At 39.5% G+C, this 21,332-nt stretch overlaps 5 protein-coding genes and 2 long non-coding RNA genes across 14 annotated transcripts; 2 read left to right on the forward strand and 5 right to left on the reverse strand.

Moving 5' to 3' along the window:
* Positions 1–211: 211 nt before the first annotated feature.
* On the forward strand, positions 212–3,593 carry LOC124197742 (sodium-independent sulfate anion transporter-like). Of its 2 annotated transcripts, XR_006876336.1 has the most exons (13): positions 245–528; positions 650–951; positions 1,037–1,232; positions 1,359–1,579; positions 1,678–1,855; positions 1,950–2,132; positions 2,206–2,367; positions 2,435–2,575; positions 2,654–2,802; positions 2,866–3,030; positions 3,103–3,240; positions 3,312–3,413; positions 3,475–3,593. XR_006876336.1 is itself a non-coding variant. In XM_046593278.1 (12 exons), exons 1-12 carry the CDS (start codon positions 432–434, stop codon positions 3,357–3,359), a joined length of 1,980 nt encoding a protein of 659 aa, XP_046449234.1. In that variant the 5' UTR covers positions 212–431; the 3' UTR covers positions 3,360–3,593. The 2 variants fall into 2 exon arrangements, 1 of the variants encoding a protein (XP_046449234.1); XM_046593278.1 differs by having other exon boundaries at positions 212–528; positions 3,312–3,593.
* Positions 3,594–3,960: 367 nt separating this feature from the next.
* On the reverse strand, positions 3,961–6,163 carry LOC124197752 (E3 ubiquitin-protein ligase rnf168-like). The gene is made up of 8 exons (XM_046593294.1): positions 5,756–6,163; positions 5,501–5,687; positions 5,272–5,429; positions 4,997–5,210; positions 4,851–4,925; positions 4,643–4,780; positions 4,477–4,560; positions 3,961–4,422 (listed from the first exon to the last, which is right to left on the reverse strand). Exons 1-8 carry the CDS (start codon positions 5,978–5,980, stop codon positions 4,100–4,102), a joined length of 1,404 nt encoding a protein of 467 aa, XP_046449250.1. The 5' UTR covers positions 5,981–6,163; the 3' UTR covers positions 3,961–4,099.
* Positions 6,164–7,006: 843 nt separating this feature from the next.
* Positions 7,007–8,221, reverse strand: LOC124197758. Of its 2 annotated transcripts, XM_046593311.1 has the most exons (3): positions 7,934–8,095; positions 7,515–7,761; positions 7,007–7,451 (listed from the first exon to the last, which is right to left on the reverse strand). In XM_046593311.1, exons 1-3 carry the CDS (start codon positions 7,946–7,948, stop codon positions 7,144–7,146), a joined length of 570 nt encoding a protein of 189 aa, XP_046449267.1. In that variant the 5' UTR covers positions 7,949–8,095; the 3' UTR covers positions 7,007–7,143. The 2 variants fall into 2 exon arrangements, with proteins under 2 accessions (XP_046449267.1, XP_046449260.1); XM_046593304.1 differs by having other exon boundaries at positions 7,007–7,761; positions 7,934–8,221.
* A 1,025-nt stretch (positions 8,222–9,246) lies between these two features.
* On the reverse strand, positions 9,247–10,047 carry LOC124197769. Its single transcript, XR_006876338.1, has 2 exons — positions 9,892–10,047; positions 9,247–9,755 (listed from the first exon to the last, which is right to left on the reverse strand). It is a non-coding gene; the product is annotated as an uncharacterized LOC124197769 (long non-coding RNA).
* Positions 10,048–12,627: 2,580 nt separating this feature from the next.
* LOC124197779 (protein transport protein Sec23A-like) lies at positions 12,628–17,172 on the reverse strand. 4 transcript variants are annotated; one of them, XM_046593336.1, is made up of 13 exons: positions 17,083–17,172; positions 16,256–16,405; positions 16,069–16,199; positions 15,918–16,004; positions 15,674–15,829; positions 15,330–15,617; positions 14,564–15,265; positions 14,222–14,482; positions 14,010–14,161; positions 13,777–13,951; positions 13,476–13,700; positions 13,206–13,223; positions 12,628–12,960 (listed from the first exon to the last, which is right to left on the reverse strand). In XM_046593336.1, exons 2-13 carry the CDS (start codon positions 16,401–16,403, stop codon positions 12,871–12,873), a joined length of 2,433 nt encoding a protein of 810 aa, XP_046449292.1. In that variant the 5' UTR covers positions 16,404–16,405; positions 17,083–17,172; the 3' UTR covers positions 12,628–12,870. The 4 variants fall into 4 exon arrangements, with proteins under 4 accessions (XP_046449292.1, XP_046449284.1, XP_046449304.1 ...); XM_046593328.1 differs by lacking the exon at positions 17,083–17,172 and adding an exon at positions 16,510–16,670; XM_046593348.1 differs by lacking the exon at positions 13,206–13,223.
* A 125-nt stretch (positions 17,173–17,297) lies between these two features.
* LOC124197807 lies at positions 17,298–19,810 on the forward strand. Of its 2 annotated transcripts, none has more exons than XM_046593357.1 (3): positions 17,298–17,489; positions 19,091–19,337; positions 19,409–19,810. In XM_046593357.1, the coding sequence occupies exons 1-3, from the start codon at positions 17,384–17,386 to the stop codon at positions 19,674–19,676; spliced, it is 621 nt and encodes a 206-aa protein (XP_046449313.1). In that variant the 5' UTR covers positions 17,298–17,383; the 3' UTR covers positions 19,677–19,810. The 2 variants fall into 2 exon arrangements, with proteins under 2 accessions (XP_046449313.1, XP_046449322.1); XM_046593366.1 differs by having other exon boundaries at positions 19,412–19,810.
* Positions 19,811–19,902: 92 nt separating this feature from the next.
* Positions 19,903–21,128, reverse strand: LOC124197822. 2 transcript variants are annotated; one of them, XR_006876355.1, is made up of 5 exons: positions 20,901–21,128; positions 20,755–20,847; positions 20,579–20,669; positions 20,301–20,497; positions 19,903–20,240 (listed from the first exon to the last, which is right to left on the reverse strand). It is a non-coding gene; the product is annotated as an uncharacterized LOC124197822 (long non-coding RNA). The 2 variants fall into 2 exon arrangements; XR_006876354.1 differs by having other exon boundaries at positions 20,755–20,829; positions 20,901–21,127.
* Between the last annotated feature and the right edge of the window lie 204 nt (positions 21,129–21,332).

Consider the following 21,332-nt stretch of genomic DNA (forward strand, 5'->3'; position numbering starts at 1 on the left):
TTGTTTAACTACGTCACATTCACTTCTGGATAGAGAGATAGCCTATGTTTCAATTTCCACTTTGATATCTTGAAATTTCATCCATCGCTCGGCAAGATAAAAACAAAAATATGTGATCATATGCTTGGTGTTGACGCGCGCTGATTTGAGCTGTTTATAATTTTTGTTGTGACTGTGATCTTCTCATCGAAAGTTACTTATCTGCCATAGGTGGCGGTCTTTTCCATGGAGAAAGAGAGGAAAATGATAAGTTCGAGTTGGAATCTTGGTCAGTCTAGTTTGAAAGGCCGAACTGTACCTTTCCTTTTTCGCCTACTTTCTGGTGGAGGCTGGAATAAGAGTACGTATTATCAAAAGGAGGCTTGTGCTCGCTTATTGATTGCCTCCAGGACATTGAACTAAATCGAAACGTCGTTGGCTAATGACGCAAAATGCCGAATCTGAATGGTTCAACAAAGTCCATCGATTATCGGGATCAGCAACAGGACGGAAAATGTGCAGAACCCTTGATGAAAGGGCATTCAAAAGGTATATAACTCATTCGTCACGGCATGACATGATTTTATCTTAAAACAGTCAAATCCGGCATCGGATAGGAAAAAAGAATGTTTTATTTTTCTGTCTCAATGTAACCTTTTTTAATTTTCAGATAATGTAGCAGTAGAGAGAACGTCCTTGACCACCCCCTCGAACGAAGATTCTTTTCTACCAAACTACGAAAATCAATCAAAAGAAATTACTAACTCGGGAAAGAAAAAAAAATCCAGAATTAGAAGAATAAAAGACTCATGTAATGTAGATCTGCTTCGTCATCGCTTGCCGATCGTGGGATGGCTGCCAAATTATAACTTGAATTATTCCGTCTTTGATCTTATCGCCGGGGTCACTGTCGGACTTACCATCATTCCTCAGTCGATCGCTTATGCTGGCGTCGCGGGACTTCCTTTCGAGGTTCTTATTTAATTATTGCGTACGACTAAACATGTTCAATCAGCATTATTTTTTTTTAAATCACAACTAACCTTATTGCCAACAGTATGGCCTCTATTCCTCATTTATGGGGTTGTTTGCGTACACCGTTTTTGGATCGGTTAAAGAATCGTCGATTGGTCCGACAGCCGTCATGGCTTTAATGACCTTCAATTATGCCAACGAAGGGGGCCCTGCCTATGCTTGCCTTTTGTCTTTTCTGGCTGGACTTATTGAGCTTGTCGCCGGACTGCTTAACCTCGGTATCTTACTTAATTCTTCCTTCTTTAATACTACCTAGCTTACCTACCTGATAGGGAGAATATCACAACAAACTTGGGGAAAAACACAAAAATAATATCGATTAATCTCTTTGGAAACATTCATAGGATTTATGGTCGATTTCATTTCGGCGCCAGTCATTTCTGGTTTCTGTTCGGCAGCCGCTTTGACCGTCGCCTCGACCCAGGTAAAAGGGCTCTTTGGACTGAAGTTTAGTGGGTCTTCCTTCGTTGAAATCTGGACGGGTTTCTTTACAAACCTGTCTAAAATTAATCCGTGGGATGCTGGGCTAGGATGTTCCTCCATCGTCATTCTGCTTTTGATGCGGGTTCGTATTTATTTCAAAATATATTTGTATGATTTGCTTTCGCGTATAACATGATAAATATTTAATTTTTGTTCGTGGACATAAACTTATCCCCATAGAAACTGACTGCGATGAAAAACCTTCGGCCTTTTAAGAAAATTACATGTCTCCGTAACCGATTCGTTGATAGTGGCTTGTGGTTTATTTCAACTAGTCGAAATGCCTTTGCTGTCATTGGCGGCTGCGTGGCTGCGTACGTCTTGCAAGTCAACGGCCTATCTCCTTTCACCTTAACAGGTCTCTATGCATTTTCGTTGAATAGGCATTTATCCATTTTGCATGTGTCCTTTGAAGAGATTTGTTTCACGTTGAAAATCAATCTGATACCTAGGTAACATCAAGGCCGGTCTACCTTCATTCGAACTGCCTCCGTTTTCAATCAATACGACAGATTCCGACGGGAATAGCACGGTTTTGTTAAGTTTCCCAGAGATATGTTCAGAACTGGGTGCAGCCATCGGTCTAATTCCCCTTATCGCCATATTAGAGCAAGTTGCTATAGCCAAAGCGTTCGGTAATGTCTTTGGAAAAGCGTAGTAATAATTAATGCTTTAGCATCTAACTTTTGTGTGCTTTGATTATTCAAGCTTTCGGCAAACGAACGGACGCCACTCAGGAAATGATCGCTCTCGGTATGGGAAATATCCTTGGTTCTTTTTTCGGCGCAATGCCCATCACTTCGTCATTTGGAAGAAGCTCCGTTCAAAATGCCAGTGGAGTCAAAACGCCACTTTCCAACGTTTACGCAGGTAAAATACGGTCCACTCACTCCAATTTGGGGAAAAAAAAGTTTGATAATCATTTTTTTTTCTACAGGCATTTTGGTTCTGTTGGCTTTGGGTTTTCTGATGCCTTCCCTGGCATATATTCCGAAAGCGATCCTCGCTGCTGTAATCATTACGTCAGTAATTTTTATGGTGGAATTAGAGGAACTTAAACCTATGTGGAAGAGCAGAAGTAAATTTACCAGCTGCATTGCATTTAAAATACGACAAATGTTGATAAAGTTAATAATACCCTGGTGATTTGTTTTAGGAGTGGAACTAATTCCGTTAGGTGTGACATTCTTTTGCTGTCTCTTTGTAAACATGGAGTACGGTATTTTGATTGGGGCTGGCGTACATTTGTTTATGTTGGCTTACATGGCGGGAGGCCGTCCTCATCCGGAGTTGATACGGGAACCTGTAAATGCATTTTTTCTCCTCTCACGCGCGCAACAGTTTTTCACAAATATTTTTCTCTAACAGGGTAGTAAGAAGACCGGAGGAAGAGTCGTCGTTAAAGCTGACACAAACCTTTACTTCCCTGGAGTAGAAAAATTTCGCCAAGTTCTGAATGAAGCCACTGATGGAGAGACATGCGTCTTGGTCGATCTATCACACGTAACAGAAATCGATTACACTGCGCTGAAAGTGAGGCTGTTATTTTTAAAATTTGAATTTGAGGTCGTATCCTTATTTCACGATGTATTACATTATCCACAGATGCTTAAATCTGTGGCATCAGATTACCACAAAAGAGGCTTAATGGTTCTGCATTTTACCAATGCTTCTTCAAAAGTAACCAAATCGATTTCATCTGCCTTACATTCGGCCGACATCGATTTCCTAACACCCAATAAGGTAACATAATGTTCGGTAAAAAAATAATGAAACATAATTTATAATATCGACGACTTCATGTTTTCTACTAGATGAATAACGCATTCGAACAATGTGGACCAAAAACGGATGAAGTCTAGGCGAGTCAGCGTTCTATCATTGACCTTAAAAAATATCACTTCTATTATAGTCAAGTAACTAAGAGTATATTGCTCACACGTATTGAAGCACTGACAATTATGTCCCTCGTTATAGGGTTAGATTTTGTTTTAGCAGCAGTGCACATAAATTAGTAATTTTAGGAAAAAAAATAAAGGTAAATAAAATGTGATACTGTGCCTTGTTTCAATACAAGTTGGATCTTATTTCCCTGACAGTGAAGCAACACATTTTCTTTAGCATAATTATATGTATCCGAAACACGGCGAAAATCCGAACAAAGCGACCATAGCCTTTTAATCCACACCCAATTCTGCCCTTGTGTCCTACCGGGATATTCTTATACCGTAGCTAAATACGATAATAAATTTTACTTTGACTGATAAATAGCTGGAATTTCACGCACCGCATGTTTTCTAAAAACAACAAAAGTTATTCACTCATACAACGTAAATTGATTAAAGTAAAAAACCTTTATGTTGTGCAGATTGAGATTATTCTCCATAAAACTTTATTTTTCGTAAAATCAATTCTCGAAAAAATGCTGGAAGACAAGGTGGAAAGAAACTAATTGAACGAAACTAAGAAACTAATTGTCTTCTATGTATTGAAATCACAATTTTGAATCATAATAATTGATTTTTTTGTACGTTGCTTCATGTGAAAGATTGAAAGATCAAAACTCGTGCTCAATTCCGAAGAAAATTAGTGACGAAGTCATTCAAGGAAGCGGTTTGGACTTACGAAATGAAGGCCGCTGGAAAGAATCTTCTATTGTGGGTTGATTCTTTAATTTCTTCGTGCGTAGTTGGTATTCGTCTCTACTGCCTTTGCTGCGGTTGACTAAGGCTCGTCCAGGATTGGCTTCTTCGTCCAGTTCTTGTTGTAGCTTCCGTGCTAATTCATTGTCGGCTTCCTCTTGTTCCTTCTTCTTTCGAAGCCACTCGCGTTCCATTTCCAGGAGTTCTTGAGCCAACACTCCACCGTCTTTGACTGAATCATCAGACGTGCTATTATGATTAACATCTTCGGGTAAATCTAGAGCTAGAAAACGACAATTAAGTTAAATATACGACAACTAATTTTTCAGATGGTTACCTTTTTCCTCCGCCAGAGTGGCCAGACCATAAAGTTGGTTCAAGTTCTTGGCTGCAGTAACCACTTGAGGCTTGACAATTTCGCCTAAAAATTAAACAAAAATAAATAAATAAATAAGTTGAAAATATAATTAGAAGAAGCATTGTACATGAAAAGCACAACTTACTGTTGCCAGGTGAATTTTTTGGCGGAGTGAGTGGAGCGGCATTTATGGGGCGAAAATGTAATCTTTTACTCACTTCTTGGTCTATGCTCTCCAAGCTAGTGCAAGAAGAACTCCGAAGTTCACTCATCGAAACATCCTCTAATGTAATAATTGGTGATTTACAATATCTGCCCCACTCAGTAATTGTCAGAATAGTTGTTCATCTTACTTTTTTGGAAATGTTCAGTTACAGGCACAAACGCAGATGGAGATCGTGATGGCTCGTCATTTTCATTAGAGCGACCTAAATTAAAACAAGTATATTGTGTTAAATTTCAATATGAAATTAGGAAATTAACAGTAAATGCTACTTACTAGAAAAAAACTTGTTGATTTTTTTGGCTGCTGGAGTGGACTTGGCATCGGAACTAGTTTTTCTTGGTCGCTTTCTTGATGACGGGGGTGTCTGTATAATAGTTGATCCCCGTAACTTGCGAATATTATCTTCCCTTCCAGAAAGTTCAAGGGCTAAGGCCTCATCTGCTAATCTTATTCTCTCCAGTTCCTCATTTGCCTTAGCACGTTCAGCCTGAAATGAAAGAATTTTAAGCTTTGTGAATTAAAAGTGCAATTGACTAATTTAGGCAAACCTGCTCTATGGCAAGCTGTGCTATGAGATCCGCTGAGGCTTTCTCTTCTTCTTTCCTTCTTTCTTCTTCTTCTTTTCTTTGCCTCTCCTGTTCCTTCTCAAACTCTTTCAATAGTTCACCAGGCTCAGCAAACTGATGCATGGGAACAGTGGGGAAAACTTTGTTGAAATAAAAATGATAAAATGTCTCATTGAACAATTTTGCTAAAGAGTTTGCTAATAAAACTTACAATCCTCAATATCCTTGTCATCTTTGCCTTCAACATTATGTGCCTCAATAAGTTCAGGAAATTGAACCTGAATTTGTTCCCACATAGTTTCGTTTACAATAGTATTGGTTTTGGCAGCTTGACGACACCATACACTAATCCGTTTCCTGCACATGGGACATGCCAGATTTGATTTTTCAACACAACTCTGAATGAGAAAACAATGGAATTATTAATTTTACTGAATCTTAATAAATGTAAGTCACAGTAACTTACTAGATAGCATGAATAGCACAAATTGTGTTGGCATGGCAAACTGACTGGTTTTACCATCAAATTTAAACAAATTTTACACGTGACATCTTCCAGTAACAAAAAAGGTTTCTCTTCCGCAGACGAAGAAACATTCCCGGATTCATCTTTATTTGATTCATTGACTTTATTACGCTTTGGAGTAGCACGAGATTTGTTAGCTGCAACAGATCGGCGTGAAGGCGCCATTTCTCCTCTACTTCATTTGTTTACTTGCTCGCAATAATAAACCCACCAATGGCCGAAATGGTAGAATTTCAAAATAGCTTGCCTGCATATGCTAGCAGACGATACTTTGATTCCCAAGTCTCGTTCAAGGTTCAGCCAGCGCAAGGTTCGTGAATCTACCTCCGCTCCACTGAATTTTAAATGTAAATAACCGTGTAAAGGGAAGTAAAGACAGCAGAGTTTGTTTTTCCCTTGAAAGCTTTCTTTTTACGAAGGTCACAAATCAAGTCCTAATCTGTCGAGGCTTTTAAAAAACCCACATAAGCATTCGTTTCATTCTTTACTTTTCGGGGCGAACATTTATTCCGACATTAGTTTTTCTCCGTCTCGTAAAAATAAAGACCGCTCGGATCGTAATCACATAAATAATATTTGAAAAAGGTAGCCATGATTATTATTATTTATTGGAGCTCATACGACAAGTCGACAAAGGAATTTTTTTATTTTAGTGACGTCATTCCGTTATCGTTGTCCTGTCTTGGCTTATCAATAACAAAACATATACGTGAGAGTTTATTGTTTTAAATGTCTAGGTTTGCATTTTGTTTGATTAAGATTACTAAACAAGCGTATGCTGTTTTGGGCTGTACACCAATACACGATACCAAATTATTTTGTAGATATGCAATAGCGACTGGTACAGACGATAATTTTTAGCTGGCCTTTATTTTACGTCTTCACGGAATTAATTCTAGACAGACTTCAATGTTAAGACAAAAGTTTTACGCAGCTGAATAATCATGACCGGAAGAACGAAAACGTATTCTTGTTCAGCATCCGGTACAATAATAATACCAGATTGAAATAATAAAAATTACCGGTTATCTTTTTTTTTATCCGTTACGCTCTAGAGGATTTTGTATAGGAAAACACATAGGCGTTGGCCTTGAAACAGAAATAAAAATATTCGGCTATTCCAATTTAAAAAATTAAAAATAATAAATAAAATGTGATAGATAACCGCAATAGAGTCGACGATGTGCAAAGTTTCCGAATTAACGTAAAATGTATTAAATATAACAAGTGCTCGTGTAATGATTTTTTTTTTCTTTAAAATCCCCTCAAAAATAAAATCCCCACAGTTATAACAATCAGGATTTTTTTTCTTTTTAAATCATGCATTATTAACCGGAAACGCTGATAGCACCTGCACTGGCTGAAACTCCGCCGCCAGGTAGTGGACCGGCTCCGGCAGCAGCAAACCGATTTGGTGATCCGACTGCAACGGAAACTGGACGGACTGGTGACGGACGGAACGTGGATTGTTGACGCACGGGATTTGATGTGGGTCGGAATGAAGTGGGGCGTAGACTTGACGATGTGGGACGTACCGATCCTCCAGATGAGCCGATAGATGCAAAAGCACTTCCTCCCGAGCTGAAACGATTTCCTCCACTGACAGCGACACCGGAACTGCTGATGCCATTTCCTCCTGAAGAGATGATGTAGAGACCTTGTCCACCGGGTATGTAGAAGGGACGAATAAATGTGTTACCATTAGACGGGTAACGTATCCCGGTTGGGCCGTTCAAGGCGTAAGTGGAAGATGCAAGAGAATTGGCGATGGCGGCGTTGGCGGCCGCAGAGACTCGATTGTTGATGTCATACGTCAAACTCGTGATATGATTGTGAATATCATTAGCTATGTTATGAGGGTTGTAGGGGAAGTACTGTGGAGCACGACGTTCCCGGTGTCCATTGACCAGTTGACACGAGACAACGGCCATGGCCAGCAAAATCATCTGCATTAAAGGCAACCCGGAAGCGGGAAGAGGAAAGAAAGAAAAACATGCGTGTAAATTCTTTTGTCTACTTACAACATTAAAATAGTTTGTTTGTTTTAAGATCCGCGCTATTATTTTTCTCTTTTTCTCACAGCTTCTCCGAGAAGTGTTGCGTAACAACATTTTTTACCTGAGGGAAATTCATTTTTTTAGCGAAACTGCACAGTGACAACTGATTCGAACAAGAGGACGGCACCAACTGGTTGTTCCACGTCCATACTTTCACCTTTTATACGCCAGGAGGATTCTGTTTTGTTTTCTTTTTATTTATCACGTTCCCTCTTCTACCCACTTTTTTTTGGCTGCACGACTCGGCTGCGTATAAGTGCGGGCGGATGGGAAAAAGCAACCGCCGCAAAAAAGTCGGCAAATATAGGCAAGGTAGGCAAGCGTGGCGCAAGTTGACTTTCAAGAATGATAAACAACCGAAAAGAAGAAAAAGAAGTAAACAGCAACAAAAAAATCGTGAAACTGTGAAAGAACTTTTTTTGTTTAATAGTTTATTTTTCACGATTTTCCCCTCACTGCTGTGCGTGCTGGATTGTAAACTCAAACGTATATTGTCCTGGGGATTCCCGATATTTCTTAACAGCAACCGGCATATATGTTACACGTATTCTCATCGTCAAAAGCTTTTTGATTCTAGATCGATCCCATATCACGTTTGATTGAATATGACCTCCAATTCATACTCGTCATGCCAAAACTTCTATAAAAGAAAGAAGGTTTATACTTGTGAAGGTTAACAACTAGGAAGAGACCCGTGATGTTGCTGGGCGTGAGCTGCAGAAAAAAAACTGGGGCTCAAACGGCGTCACATCTCATGAAATAATTCTCGCAACTCAAGAAATAATCGTCACGACCGTGCAATTCTTTGTGCGGTTGTTATTTTTTTTTTGCCAAATGATCACGACTTGAGTTGCGTACGTAATAGATAGCCTACGTATTATGCTAAAAATATAGCATCTTCAACGGTTGTTCAATTCAGCCGTGCTTAATTGCTTTAAGAAAAATGAAGCATAGTCTTATTTGAAGGTCGAAACAATCTTGTGGTAGATCTCTCGTCGTTTCTTGGCTAGCTTGTACTATTCTTACCTGTCGGCAAGGAAGTTTGAACAATGTTTTTCTATTATCATCTTTTCTTGTGTCCATGCCCGCGTCGATATTTTTGGGAAATCCCAAGAAAACCGCCCAACACCAACTTCTCGTCGAGTTACTATCTCAAAAGTTAGGAAAACAATATGTACGTTTTAGATTGAAAAAAAGAATGGGACAGCGGCGTCACCTTTTTCACGTCCGGGACGTGATCGAGAAAAACAGAACGAAACAATGAATCGACAGATATATAAAATGCCATAGAGCGTTTCCAATTTCCATGTCGTGGCGAGATAGACGTACGGGACCGCGAGTTCATTCCCATTGCGTGTTATTCATACAAAATGCTAATGCCGAAATTGTATTATTTGAAATCGTGGTTGATTATTAACGAGGCGTATATAAGGATTGCAAAGAACGGAAAAGAAGGATATTACGGTATGCCATTTCGAAACAAAAAGTGAGTGGGATGGTATATGAATATTGTAATAAAATGGGTGCGGAAGTCGACGATGAATTTCAAATCTAAAAAACCATTTTTTTGTTTTGTTGGTCGGTTCAAGTCAATGGACGTTGACTCATTTGTGATAGAAAAATGGGTGCTGCGGGATGACACCTGGGTGGACCCCCGGGTAAACGCCGGGCAGAGCACCAAATCCGGGTCCACCGTAAGGCAGGTTCAAAGGGTAGCCGAAGTCGTAACCGAATCCAGCGCCAACAGCCCGGTGGTATGGCGAATGGAAGAATTCACTGCCGTCCATATCGGTTTCAGGAAGTTGATCCTGATCGGAACCGGAAGCAACTGGAGAGCTCAACGAGGCAGCCACCAATCCAATAACCAACAAAATAGTCAACGACTGTGAATCACCCATCAAATGAAAAAAAAAAACAGAAGCAATATTGCATCAGTATTGGTCAATCAGGAAGTGAAATTGCCGTTTTGATTGCTAAACACTTTAACATACTGAAATAAAATTTAGTGAAATAACATACCAAGTATTTGGCCATTTTTAGTGTTTCCTATCTGGAACTCGTTGGCTTTTTCAGTGGAGAATATTTCTCAGGTTGACTGATGTGCAGACTGATGATTTTTCGATGGACCGCGACTGTCCTTATATACTAATTCGTTCAATGAGATCGCGTGATGACCCATCAGTCAGCAATAATCGTCCCCGGCAGATTGACATTGTACAGGATGAGGGAAAGTCCAAGACCTCTGACCTCCAAATTTTTCATTACATTTGTTCCAATATGCTCAACTCTTGTACGAAACCACCACCCCAATTTTGTTATATTGTGTATAAACACGCCAAGAATAATGATTTATATTATACCGTACCAGCAACACGCTAGACATGTCACTCATCTTTGACATTTGACTCGGCTAAACAATAACTTGATTCCGATTGTTAAAGGTGATTCGCCTTCTTCTAACTATGTATAGTAGAGAACTTTGGGAACTTTGGGGTTTTTGTTCTCTCCTGTCGTAATTCAGACTCACGCATCGTGATGGTGGCGTTCGTTACACCGACGACATGCAAACGGGGGACCTTGAGAGAATAAGAAGAAGAGACGCAGTGTGCACGAACAGATGAATCAAAGACCGCGGGGGGATGTCGTCACCGCATTCAAAAGTCGGAAGAAATATCAAAAACTCAGCGACATTGCAACTATAGTGCTATAGCCGGCTATAGCTATTAGGTTTTCGCTCCATTAAATCTCCATTGTCATGTGGCTGCTGGCAGTTTAATTGAATGACTCTGGGGCTTCGCATGGTAGCTTATTATTGCTATCACCGGAGAGCGCCTATAGCTCTGCTATGTCTGGTATAAACGTAAAAATGAAACGGCCTGCGGGGAAGTGACCTTGCAGATCCTTATATTATATACGTGAAGCGGACCCAGTCCCGTCACGTGCTGGGTAAATTACAGATTATGCCAGATATAGAAAAAAAGCAACTAATTGCAAGATTGTGAGCAACAATAAATCGAGTGATAGATTCTTGGAATCGTTATCACATGTTTTTGCAGCTGCTCTTTTCGTCGCACGAACCGTCACGCTGCGAAATTTGCCGATCAACTGATAAAGCCTCTTGTTCGTGCAGCTTGACGGATACGCTCTATTGTCGCCTATATAATAGTTTACTATGTAAAAATAATTTAAAAAAAAACTGGATTATTGTAGAATTTTAGCTATTCGGATTGGGCTGGAACTTCCGACTTTTATATCTGTTGAATGTCCATTACATAACTACGTTGCTTACTACCTTGCGAAATTCTGGTTAGCCGGAAGTTTTTCGTGACTCGCCTACCTTCACAATCAAGTTCCGGGTAGTTTAAATTTGTACTGGAAAGTGTGAGAATAAAAATGTACAACTTTTCCACTTTACTTTTCACTTTCTCTCTAAATGGCCATTAACGTAGACCATATGACAAATTCTCGCAGTTTGGAGACTTTCGAAAAACGAGAGAAATTCTTGCGAAATGTTTGCATTCCCATAGATTATTGTTTTTTTCATTGATAACATAGTTTACAGAGGCGTATCAGCGTAGGAATAGTATACTGTGCTTTTACTATTCTATATAGTTCGTGGTACCGTTGACAAGGGCCTAATCACCATACTTGAGATATAACGCCACGGGCACTTGCTATAATTCCTCAACTGTGCCATGGTAAAAAAAAAAACATCATTCAAGCCTAAGGGACAGTAGTTTACTATTGAATTATGCGCTGAATAATGTCCCACATTGGACAACTCGTACTCAGCTGATTGAAGAATAAATTCTGAAAAAGTAATGCACGATTAGGAGGGAGGAAGGGTGCGAATCACGATTTTTGCAAGATGCACTGTTTTCACACGAATGCGGATGTGGGTGTACAAGGCTTACATAAATCGTTTTTCAAGAACGATCCGTCAAATAAGTAGCACGACTCAAGGCTCTCAAGAACGACTGGCAGAATCGAAACGTGACAAGGCTGATGTTTGGTATCTCATGAACAATGCTATTAATCATAACCAAAATATTGATTATACAGCGCAAGGCAGAATTGTAAATAAAGTAATGCTAAAATTCTATAAAAAGTTATGAATTCTTTGGACGATTAGAATGTTTCCTCGTTCCAGAATAACCCGGAAAATATAAGGACACGACTGAAGTCAGTCACGCTACTACATTTGGATCCAATGACACAACTTCAACGCTAAACCATGTCAAACAAAATTCGTTGATTTAACCCGCGGGACTTACGGTAACATGTTCATGTAGCCAAAATGTTGGGTGCAAGAACATTGCACGTTTTCCTACAAATCCGCAAAATAAAATTGTTAATCTGAAAAATTAAAAATGGGTTTCTTTAATTTTTCGGTCGCAATTTGAATCAGAACTGGGTCATGGGAAGTCCATATTTCAATTACAGTAAAAGGTCGAGTCGCTGTGGATGTCAAAGTGATCACATCATGGCCATGGTTTTATCACGAAGTAAGAATAATGGAGTGCGGAAGACGGTCTACATTTCTAGATACTATAACTGTCGAATACTGCGCGGGAACATGAAATACGTTTTCCAGTGTTGTATGAATGGCAACAAGCCGTGGCCAGCGGCACCTACTGTTTATCAACCAAACATTATAATAAAAACACAAATTAAACTGCTTTTAACCATTTCCAGCCTAGGCGTGTACTTTAAACAGTCCCTGCAAAAATCTAGAAATGATTTTACTTCATCAAATTGGAAACAGCATATTTATTTACGATAAAGCCCCAAACATGTGGAACGGTACAAGCTGAGCAGCGTGAAGAATAAATGGACAAAAAAAAAATGGTTTTCAACCGAAACAGTGAGGAGTCATGACTCCTTGCCGATGACGTATAAACTTCTTTCAAATCTCATTATAAATTCTAAACCGATTTTTTTCTTGTTTTAATTTTTATCAAATCTATCATGGGCATTTGATTCCTTTAGTTTCATTTCCTAAGCGGTCGACGAAACGGCCAATTTCTTCAGATGTTCCATGAAGACCTGCAAACTGACGTCATCTGTCAACACTGGCGCTCCACCATCCTGCAATAAGTTAAAAATAGAAACTCGATTAAAATTTTTCCATAATAATTCCATTTACAAAGAAGAAGCAAAGAATCCGCATTTCAGCATGAAACCGAAAATTAAACCATGCACCGGTGGTTAGTTTGGAACGAATTAAAACAAAAACAAAAACAGAAAAAGCATTCCATAACGGGAAGAATGAAAAAAAAAAAGATGCTACCAGTACACGATAATAATAATAAAAAACAAAATGATAGACAAACCGAATTATTGGGCGCCGACTGCGGAAACGTGAGTTGCGTTTTTGACGAGCATCAGGGGCAAAAGGGAGACCGGACAAACAAATAAAATAATAAGTCACTAATAGCTAACATGGCCCTATGCATGCTTAGCTAATCATTAAAAAAAAAAAATGACGAATTGGATGCAAGACTGATACATCCCAATTCCCAGCCATTCATGCATGCACTCTTAAGTCAGCTAGAACAAAACAAAGACAAAATAATAATTATGTCCGAAATCGAGTGACTTACCCCGCCGCCGTATGTGAACATGTTGTTGTGAGTCTGTGACGGATTGACCTTGGAGAGGAGGAAACGAGCTTGCGAGCCACCATGCTCTGTGTCAATGTAACGCGGCATAGGGAATCGCGATTGCAAAATATCCTGTGCGTCGTCAATCGGCGCCTGCAGTAGCTGCTTAAAGTTTTCGTATTCGGGCGCATTCTGATAACCCAACGCCCGCCATTGGGCGATAGTCTACAAAAAAAAAGATTCATTACGTTAACATGGTTCTGTATAACGTCAAGTTAATTCGACGAAAGGGCTAAATTACCTCGCCATGATAAATGACAATCTGAAAAAATGTATCCATCAACAAGATGCGATCGGGCATGATTGACGACGTATCCAACAAGACTGGCTCGGGTGGTCCGTGGAAACTGTAGCTGTACAGGATAGGCTGTACCATGATGAGGGCTTGCGTCAAATCTTCACGATTGAGCATGTGCCTACAAGAAGATGTATTGTAGTGAGGAGTCAATAAAAGGAACGCTGGATCATTTTTACCTGTAAAAGGTTGTTTCATCTGGGCTGTTGTTGAAAACTTGCAGGAATTGCGATCGACGAAGATGGAACATAAACTGGGGATATAGAGAAAAGTTTTCGCCAATGACGAAACTGTTGGGGTCGTCTTTCGAATATACGCCGAATTTCTGACACTGCAAAAACAAATAGGTTAGTGAGTCATTTCAATCGAATGTAAATAAAGCATCTCTTACCAAGCGAATAAGCATGCGATCGAGCCAACGAAGGACATCAGGTCCTTCATCAGAGTCTGCGCGGAAGGCAGCCAGGCGAGCCATGAGAACGGCAGCCGCTTCCTGGTCGAAACCGGCCGTTATGTGAGACAAATTGGCAGCGGCATCCGCCCAGTTACGAGCAATCGTTGTTACTCGAACGCGCTTTTGACCGCTTGAATGCTGATACTGCGTAATAAACTGAATATGCCCTCGACCCCCCTGTGGTATAGGCGCGCCGTGCTGAAATACAAAACAAATAAATTCAGTTAACTTTCCGAGTGAAAGAATTGACAACAAATAATAATAATAAAGCATCATTACCTGATTGACCACCTCAAAGAACACAGCAGGTGTTGTATTGGTTCCTAAAGCGCAAAACTTCCATTGTGACGTGCCGCCGATGCCGAGTTCAGTTTCAGATACGTTGGGTCCTTTAACATTCATCGAGATGCAAGGTCCAATGGTACCACAAACTTTGAGCTCACGTGACGTTTTCACTTCCATCAGGGCGTTAAAGGCCATCTTGTACTCGTTGCGGGCGTCTTTGGCAAAAACACGCTGGAACGTTTGCTTAAAGAGCGATGAGCCAAAGGAATCTCCCATCACCAAATGACCGCCTGTCGTGTTACAGCATGATTTCATCTCCAATAATCCAGTTTGATCAAGTGCACAAGCATAGATGTCAATCGCATGGCCGTTTGTGCAAGCACGGCTGGCCAACGCCTCGTAGTGTTTGGTGGCCTTCTTCATGAATTTTGCGTTATCCTTATCGATATCGTGATGTGATCTGATGGGTTGCTTCAGGTCATCATTGAGAACCATGCCGGGTCCCTGAGAACAGGCACCTCCAGCAAAAAGCATTACACGAGCTCCGGTATTGGGAAAAGTGCACTCGAGCAAACCAACAGCAATCGAAAGAGCTGAACCAGTTGAACGCAGAGGACGCTTGCCTTGAGAAACCGGCCAAGGGTCACGCTGAAGCTCTCCGAGAAGATCAGTCAAATACATGTCACATTTGTGAACCTGTGGTGTAATAAATGTATATAAATTATCGTGAGCAATGATCTTATTTATGTAATAAACTCACCGGTTGCAAGAAACGGCTGGGCGGAAGAACAGATTGTCCGCCAGGTCCTCGGGTACCCATTGGTCCACCCATGGGGCCGACTGATCCAGGAGGCATTCCAGGTCCCGGTTGGCCAGGCATTCCGGGCATTCCAGGTTGGCCCATTTGGCCAGGTGGAACATTACCACCACCAGCTGCACCACCACCCTTTCCAAGTCCAAGCATGTCCTGTACTTGCTTAGCAGAAAAATCCTTAGTGCCACGGAAAACATAGGACTTGGCAATTCCATCACAGCCCAGTTCGTGAACCTAAAAATTGACAACGTTTAGAAAACGTCCTCTAGTAAAATTCACTATGATAATACCTGAACCATTTTTCCATAGGTAATCAATCCAATCAACGCATTGGGTGGCAATAGAGACAGAGACATTTGTAAGGACTCTTTTAGTGTTATCAGCTCATCTTCATCTATACACGTATCAACCACCAAGAGGAATATGGGTGGTAAAGTTTGGGATCTCTAAAACATAAAAAAAATGTTAAACAGCCAATTACATAAATATGTGCCTCTGTTGTGCACCAGCAGAATGTTATCTGGCCTCATTTACCGTTAGTGTATACTCTATAGTTGAAAACTGTGGATGCAATTCTGCTGGCTGATTCGTCTCAGAAATTCCGGCATACTGGGGTGGAAACTAAGTTGTTCAATGAAAAATGTTAATAAAGATTAATGAAATAAAGCTATTGACACCATCTTACTGGATTTCTTTGAAAGCAAAAGTTACACATCCACAATTTCCCTCTGTAATCAACCTGGCAAAGAGGATTTAAGATGGCTTTACAGTTTCCTCGTGTGCACATAACTGGATCGTAAGTTATTGCAGGCAAATCTACTCGAAAAATCACATTATTACTGAAACTTTGTCATTCATTTTAAAACACATACCAGGTTTTTCTTTCAGCGGAGTATACAAACATGCTAGATTCACAACAAGCCTTGTGGCCTCCAATCTGCTTGATGGCCATACATTCCATGACAATCGTACGCCATCCCTATCTTCATTCTGTTGAATATATTCTTGAAACGTCCCCATGGCTAAAAACAAAACAAATTTTCGTTATATAATAAAAAACTTTCACCAACAGGGCATCAAAGAATATACAATGGGAAAACGGCGCCTGACGGTACTTGAAACTTACCGAAACTCTACTCAGATCAAAACCTTTGGACCTGACTTATTTCTGGCAAATCTCAGTTAATATAATAAATAGTAATGAACTTGAAATCTTAAATAGGAACAGAGAGCAATCAATTCGGGCGACCGGCACGAAAACCTCCACGTAGTAGACGTTGCCATTTTACGGAAAAACGCCCTTTTAGATTTTTTTTTTTTTTTCAAATTCTTTTGATGTAAATCTTTTTGCACAAAATTTAAATTTGTTAATTACGAAAGCGGGCTCGGATATTTTCCTACATATTATCGCATACTGTGTACAAATACGAGACGCTTAATAATAATAACAACGATAAGGAAGTTACACACTTACACTAAGCGTTATTCTAGATTGGCAACACACATATAATGACGTGGCACTCGGCATTCTTGTGTTATCGTATAGCGAGCGTATGTGCATGTGCATTACTGAATTTCACAACTACTCTTCGTCAACGTTTTCTTTTTTGTTACCATAGTAAAATTTGGTTGTCAGGATTTAATCTTTCTACACAAAGAATGAAATGCAAAAAAAAAAAAATAAGAAAACTATTAATACCGTTAAAGTTTTCGAGATATCACAATTTCGTACGACAAAATGTATTCACTAAGCTCAGCTTCCAACGTCACTTGTGGGCTTTCCACTCAGTTTTCGTTGAATTGTAACGGTATGGGAGTATCTTACTATCTTGTTGGTAACGTACCAACTAAAATATGCCAGGTCACTGTTTGGCGAAAGTAGTATCACTGGTAGTATCAATTTTACCTTATTGGAATCGAGATCATAATAGTCCTTACGCTTTCTTGTGCCCTGATTTTTACTCAAGTCAACATATTCCAAGCCTAAAAATCTAATTTGTATGGTCTCTTTTGTCCCTTCTCGTCACGGCAGTGCCCTATATGGAAATTACAAAGGAAAAATAAACTTGTTCTCTTCAGTCTTCAACCAGAATAACAGGTTTAATGGTGAGAATCGCTACGCAGGTTTAAACAATACATCGGTCATTCTTGATTCCGTAGTAAATTATTCATGGTCTGATCCAAAAAAACTTCAAACACATTTGTTCAAAGATTTAACGCTTAACATTGCGCCATTCTTATCAAATAGCTCCTCAATACGATCCCTTTTAAAATCAGCCGAAGTGAAGCTGTTACGTAAGAACTGTTAAATGAATTAAGAAGATTGTCAGGATCTCTCTTTCTAACAGTATATGATGACCAAAAAAAGAAACTTTTAGCAAATCTAAATGCCTACAACAGTATCGTAGCTCAATAAATCCAACGAATCTTAACTGAAAATAAGTGAAACTGTTGGAATGACGGTATTGCCAAGCATACCTGACCGACATACGGTGGATCGCGTATCTCCCAAGCGACTATTACTTAACTAAGAAAATTTACAATTTTGTTTAAAATTTCCATCGAATTTTGTTTTCTAGATTCTTTTCTTAATGTCTCTATGTCAGTGAACTGACGACGTCTATTTCTTGGTCCTTCTAATATATATCCTCTATAAGGTATTTTACAGAAATTACTTATAATCGACAATTTCATAAAACAACTATTGTATCTCAAAATGACTGTCATGATTCACTCTTTCAAGTTAATGAGCTTTCAAAAATTATCTTTGACAAAGATATAATACCTTTCTTTGTCGAGAATTTCAACAGTCTCGTAGCTCATCCAACAAACCGAATAAATTTGTGGAGACGAAGAGAAATTGCATGCGAATGATGGTACAAACTTCGTACCTGACCGGCAATGTCTCGATACTCTCCCGAGACTGTTTTATTTTTTCTTCTAGTTTAAACGCCCTTTTGCACAGCTTTTAGAATATTTTCAAATCCCTAACGAATTCCTAAAATATAATTTTTCATGCATAATTACGAGCATAATTAATGGTTGGTGTATGCCAGATGGCCGTTATCGCCAAACGTCTGATGTTTAGCTGGCATCTAGTGGCTCTGACGAAACAGCAGTCAGTTCACCCCAGTAAATTCAATACTACGTATTTAAATAAAGAAAAAGATGCCGAGTATATTTCTGAAAAATCAAAATACGAAATATTTCCTTCCAAAATTGTGGTCCTTTGACATTCATATAATTTAGAACCCAATTTCTCTAGATGCCTCTTCAATTGTAGCTTAAAATTTGAAATTTCAGGTGCTACTACACGCGTCACATGCCTTTTTGTTCACAAGTTACACGAAGTATTGCAATTCCTTCGAGTGCCAATCAAAATTTAGCCTGCAGCGTTAGAGGCGCCAATTTTGAATGTCAGCTGAAAATTAGTTTTTTTTTGGCAAAATTATGGGGTGTGAATACAAACCCAGATTGCAATTTGCATCTATTTCGTTTAAATTTTTGTAAAATGATTTCTCAACCCTCGCCACGGCTTCATCCTCAGCACTATATAAACTTCATGAAATAATATCAACACAGTAGACGCTATCTTAGATCATCAAACAGCAGAAGCCTGGATTGTGTAGTCATCTTTTTAAGCGAAGAATAACGTCAATTCGGTATGAATAACATCTTGATTTTGTTATTGTCCGTATGCATTGCAGTAATTCAAGGAAATGGCCAATACCAGCCGTACGCATATGACGGTTTGTATCAATATCCAAATTACGCAATTGCTGACACGCAATCGCCCATGAAGTTAGTTCCGGAGAATCGATTCTTCTGGACCTGGACCTCGACCACAACATCGACCACAACTTGTACCGTTTTGGCTAATGCGCCCTGTCGCCGCAAAAGATTTCTCATCGACAATTCAGAAGACAACATCCTCGAGCCTTCTACAGTAGAAAAGTAAGTCGACAGACACCATATCGATCGTAGAAAAATAATTTATATAGTCTTATTTCTTATATATTCTTCAGCAGAGTAGAAGCCACTCAGATTGCCCAGATTGCTTCCAGGAAATCACGTGAAACTTACTCTGAGACGGCACCTGATTTCCAGTCGTACGAACTACAGTCCACGTTCAGCAATCCTTACTTCTCTTCGAATTACATTCCGTACTTTCGCCAGCCGATCCTAATCGCCAATCCCCGTTTTTTCCTCCGCATCTCGACTTCTACCGTCTTTGAGGTTGTCACACTCAGGCCGGCATGTATTTCACCAAGCGGATTTGATCGTTGTTACTAAAGGATTTTGTTAATTCTGCTTGTCCCCAATCGATTTCAAACCGCACACATTCTTATTATTTACTCGTTAGTGAAGAATAACATAAAGGTGATGGTTTATTTAATTTAATGGATATAATTTTCAGACTATCGAGATTACGTAGAAATAAACACAAGTGCAACTGAAATTTCATCCAATCGTCTGATGTCTCTCTTGTCACAACACGACAATGTTTAATATTACCGTGTTTAAACTCGAGTACACGTCGTGTATTGCAAGCATCAAAAGGGGGGGGGGGGGCTATACAACACGTGCAAATACAATTGCCATTTTTTCTTAAGAACTCGAACAAATAAGGTAGATGTAAAAATTGAACCAAATCACGAAACACGAATGAGATGTGTGTTGGGCAGTCTCGTTTTGCCATGTAGGGTTAGCAGAGCAGCATGACTGGCAGCACTAGATTTGAAAACTCGCTGTTTGACGAACTCGCCGGCAACTTTAGCAAGGGCTCGATGTTTAGAATAAACTTGCATGTAGACCGCATCGCAATCTTTGTCTAATTTTCACCGAGACGATACGATCCTGTACATAGAATTTAAATTATTGTTGGTTGGGTAAGCAAAATTAGGTAAAATTATTCACCTTAAATACAGCGGTTTGCAGACCTTGAAGACTTCTTAACCGAACATAAGCAACTTTCTCATTCAAACTCCACCCAATATACTTCAGGTGAGAATCATCCAGAAAAGTTTGGGGGAACCGTTCCAAATGCCAATATCCTCCATACAAATGGCTCGAATTACGGGAACGATGTCTCGATAACGGTGGACAAACAACGACTTGAAAAGACGAGTAGAAAGTGAAATTACATTATCCTATCCATCAGGTACTAATCATAAATGATGGAATATTGGCATTACTTCACAAGTGTTTGGACAAAGTCACAGAAGTTGTGCTTCAACATTTCTTCCATTGTAAAACAGACATGATCATCAGGTATTCACCACTCTCCTAAAGGGTTTATTAGTCGAAATGAAATCAACAGTTAAATCAATGGATGATAATCAAATTGAAATTTATAATGGATAATTCTCACCTGAAGTACATTAGGTGGAATTTGAATGAAAAAAATGCTGATGTTCATCTAAGATGTCTTCAAGCTCTGCAACCTCTGAATGATTCAAAAGAACTTTTTGACCAGCAATTTTAAGCTGAATAACCTAAGTAATTAACAAATTTTACCTCTTCGCATCGAGCCCTTGCTAAAGTTGCCGGCGAGTTCGTCAAAGAACGAGTTTTCAAATCAGTGCTGCCAGTCATGCTGCTCTGCGAACCCTACATGGCAAAACGAGACTGCCAAACACACATCTCATTCGTGTTTCGTGTTTGGTTCAATTTTTTACATCTACTTAGACTAGTTCGAATTCTTAAGAAAAAATGGCGATTGTAGCCTGCTGTCACTTTCGAAATCGCAAAGATGTGCAGGGTTGCCTCAAAAGACCCGAAAATCCGTTTTTTTTTTAACTTGCAATAAAAATAAAACTTGCAATATTTTCTTTAAAAAACCGCAAAAACTTGCACAATTTTATTGGAAAACTTGCAAAAATCCGAAGAAATTTCGGTTTCGCGTTTTTGGGGTGATTTCTGATTTGAATTTTTCTTGTTTACAGCAGC

Source organism: Daphnia pulex, chromosome 1 (assembly GCF_021134715.1).
Source record: "Daphnia pulex isolate KAP4 chromosome 1, ASM2113471v1".
NCBI classification, from domain to species: Eukaryota; Metazoa; Arthropoda; class Branchiopoda; order Diplostraca; family Daphniidae; genus Daphnia; species Daphnia pulex.

Bases quoted from the DNA above. Each gene is read 5' to 3' on its own strand.
- LOC124197742 (XM_046593278.1), top strand. From the start codon at position 432: ATGCCGAATCTGAATGGTTCAACAAAGTCCATCGATTATCGGGATCAG. The intron at 1,233-1,358 runs GTATCTTACTTA...AAACATTCATAG, and splicing joins CGCCGGACTGCTTAACCTCG to GATTTATGGTCGATTTCATT. The intron at 3,241-3,311 runs GTAACATAATGT...GTTTTCTACTAG, and splicing joins ATTTCCTAACACCCAATAAG to ATGAATAACGCATTCGAACA.
- LOC124197752 (XM_046593294.1), bottom strand. From the start codon at position 5,980: ATGGCGCCTTCACGCCGATCTGTTGCAGCTAACAAATCTCGTGCTACT. The intron at 5,430-5,500 runs GTAAGTTTTATT...ATTTCAACAAAG, and splicing joins TGACAAGGATATTGAGGATT to TTTTCCCCACTGTTCCCATG. The intron at 4,561-4,642 runs GTAAGTTGTGCT...TTTAATTTTTAG, and splicing joins AAAAAATTCACCTGGCAACA to GCGAAATTGTCAAGCCTCAA.
- LOC124197779 (XM_046593336.1), bottom strand. From the start codon at position 16,403: ATGGGGACGTTTCAAGAATATATTCAACAGAATGAAGATAGGGATGGC. The intron at 15,266-15,329 runs GTGAGTTTATTA...ATTACACCACAG, and splicing joins CCAGCCGTTTCTTGCAACCG to GTTCACAAATGTGACATGTA. The intron at 14,162-14,221 runs GTAAGAGATGCT...TTGTTTTTGCAG, and splicing joins ATCGCATGCTTATTCGCTTG to TGTCAGAAATTCGGCGTATA.
- LOC124197807 (XM_046593357.1), top strand. From the start codon at position 17,384: ATGGTCTCTTTTGTCCCTTCTCGTCACGGCAGTGCCCTATATGGAAAT. The intron at 17,490-19,090 runs GTGAGAATCGCT...TATGCATTGCAG, and splicing joins CCAGAATAACAGGTTTAATG to TAATTCAAGGAAATGGCCAA. The intron at 19,338-19,408 runs GTAAGTCGACAG...TATATTCTTCAG, and splicing joins GAGCCTTCTACAGTAGAAAA to CAGAGTAGAAGCCACTCAGA.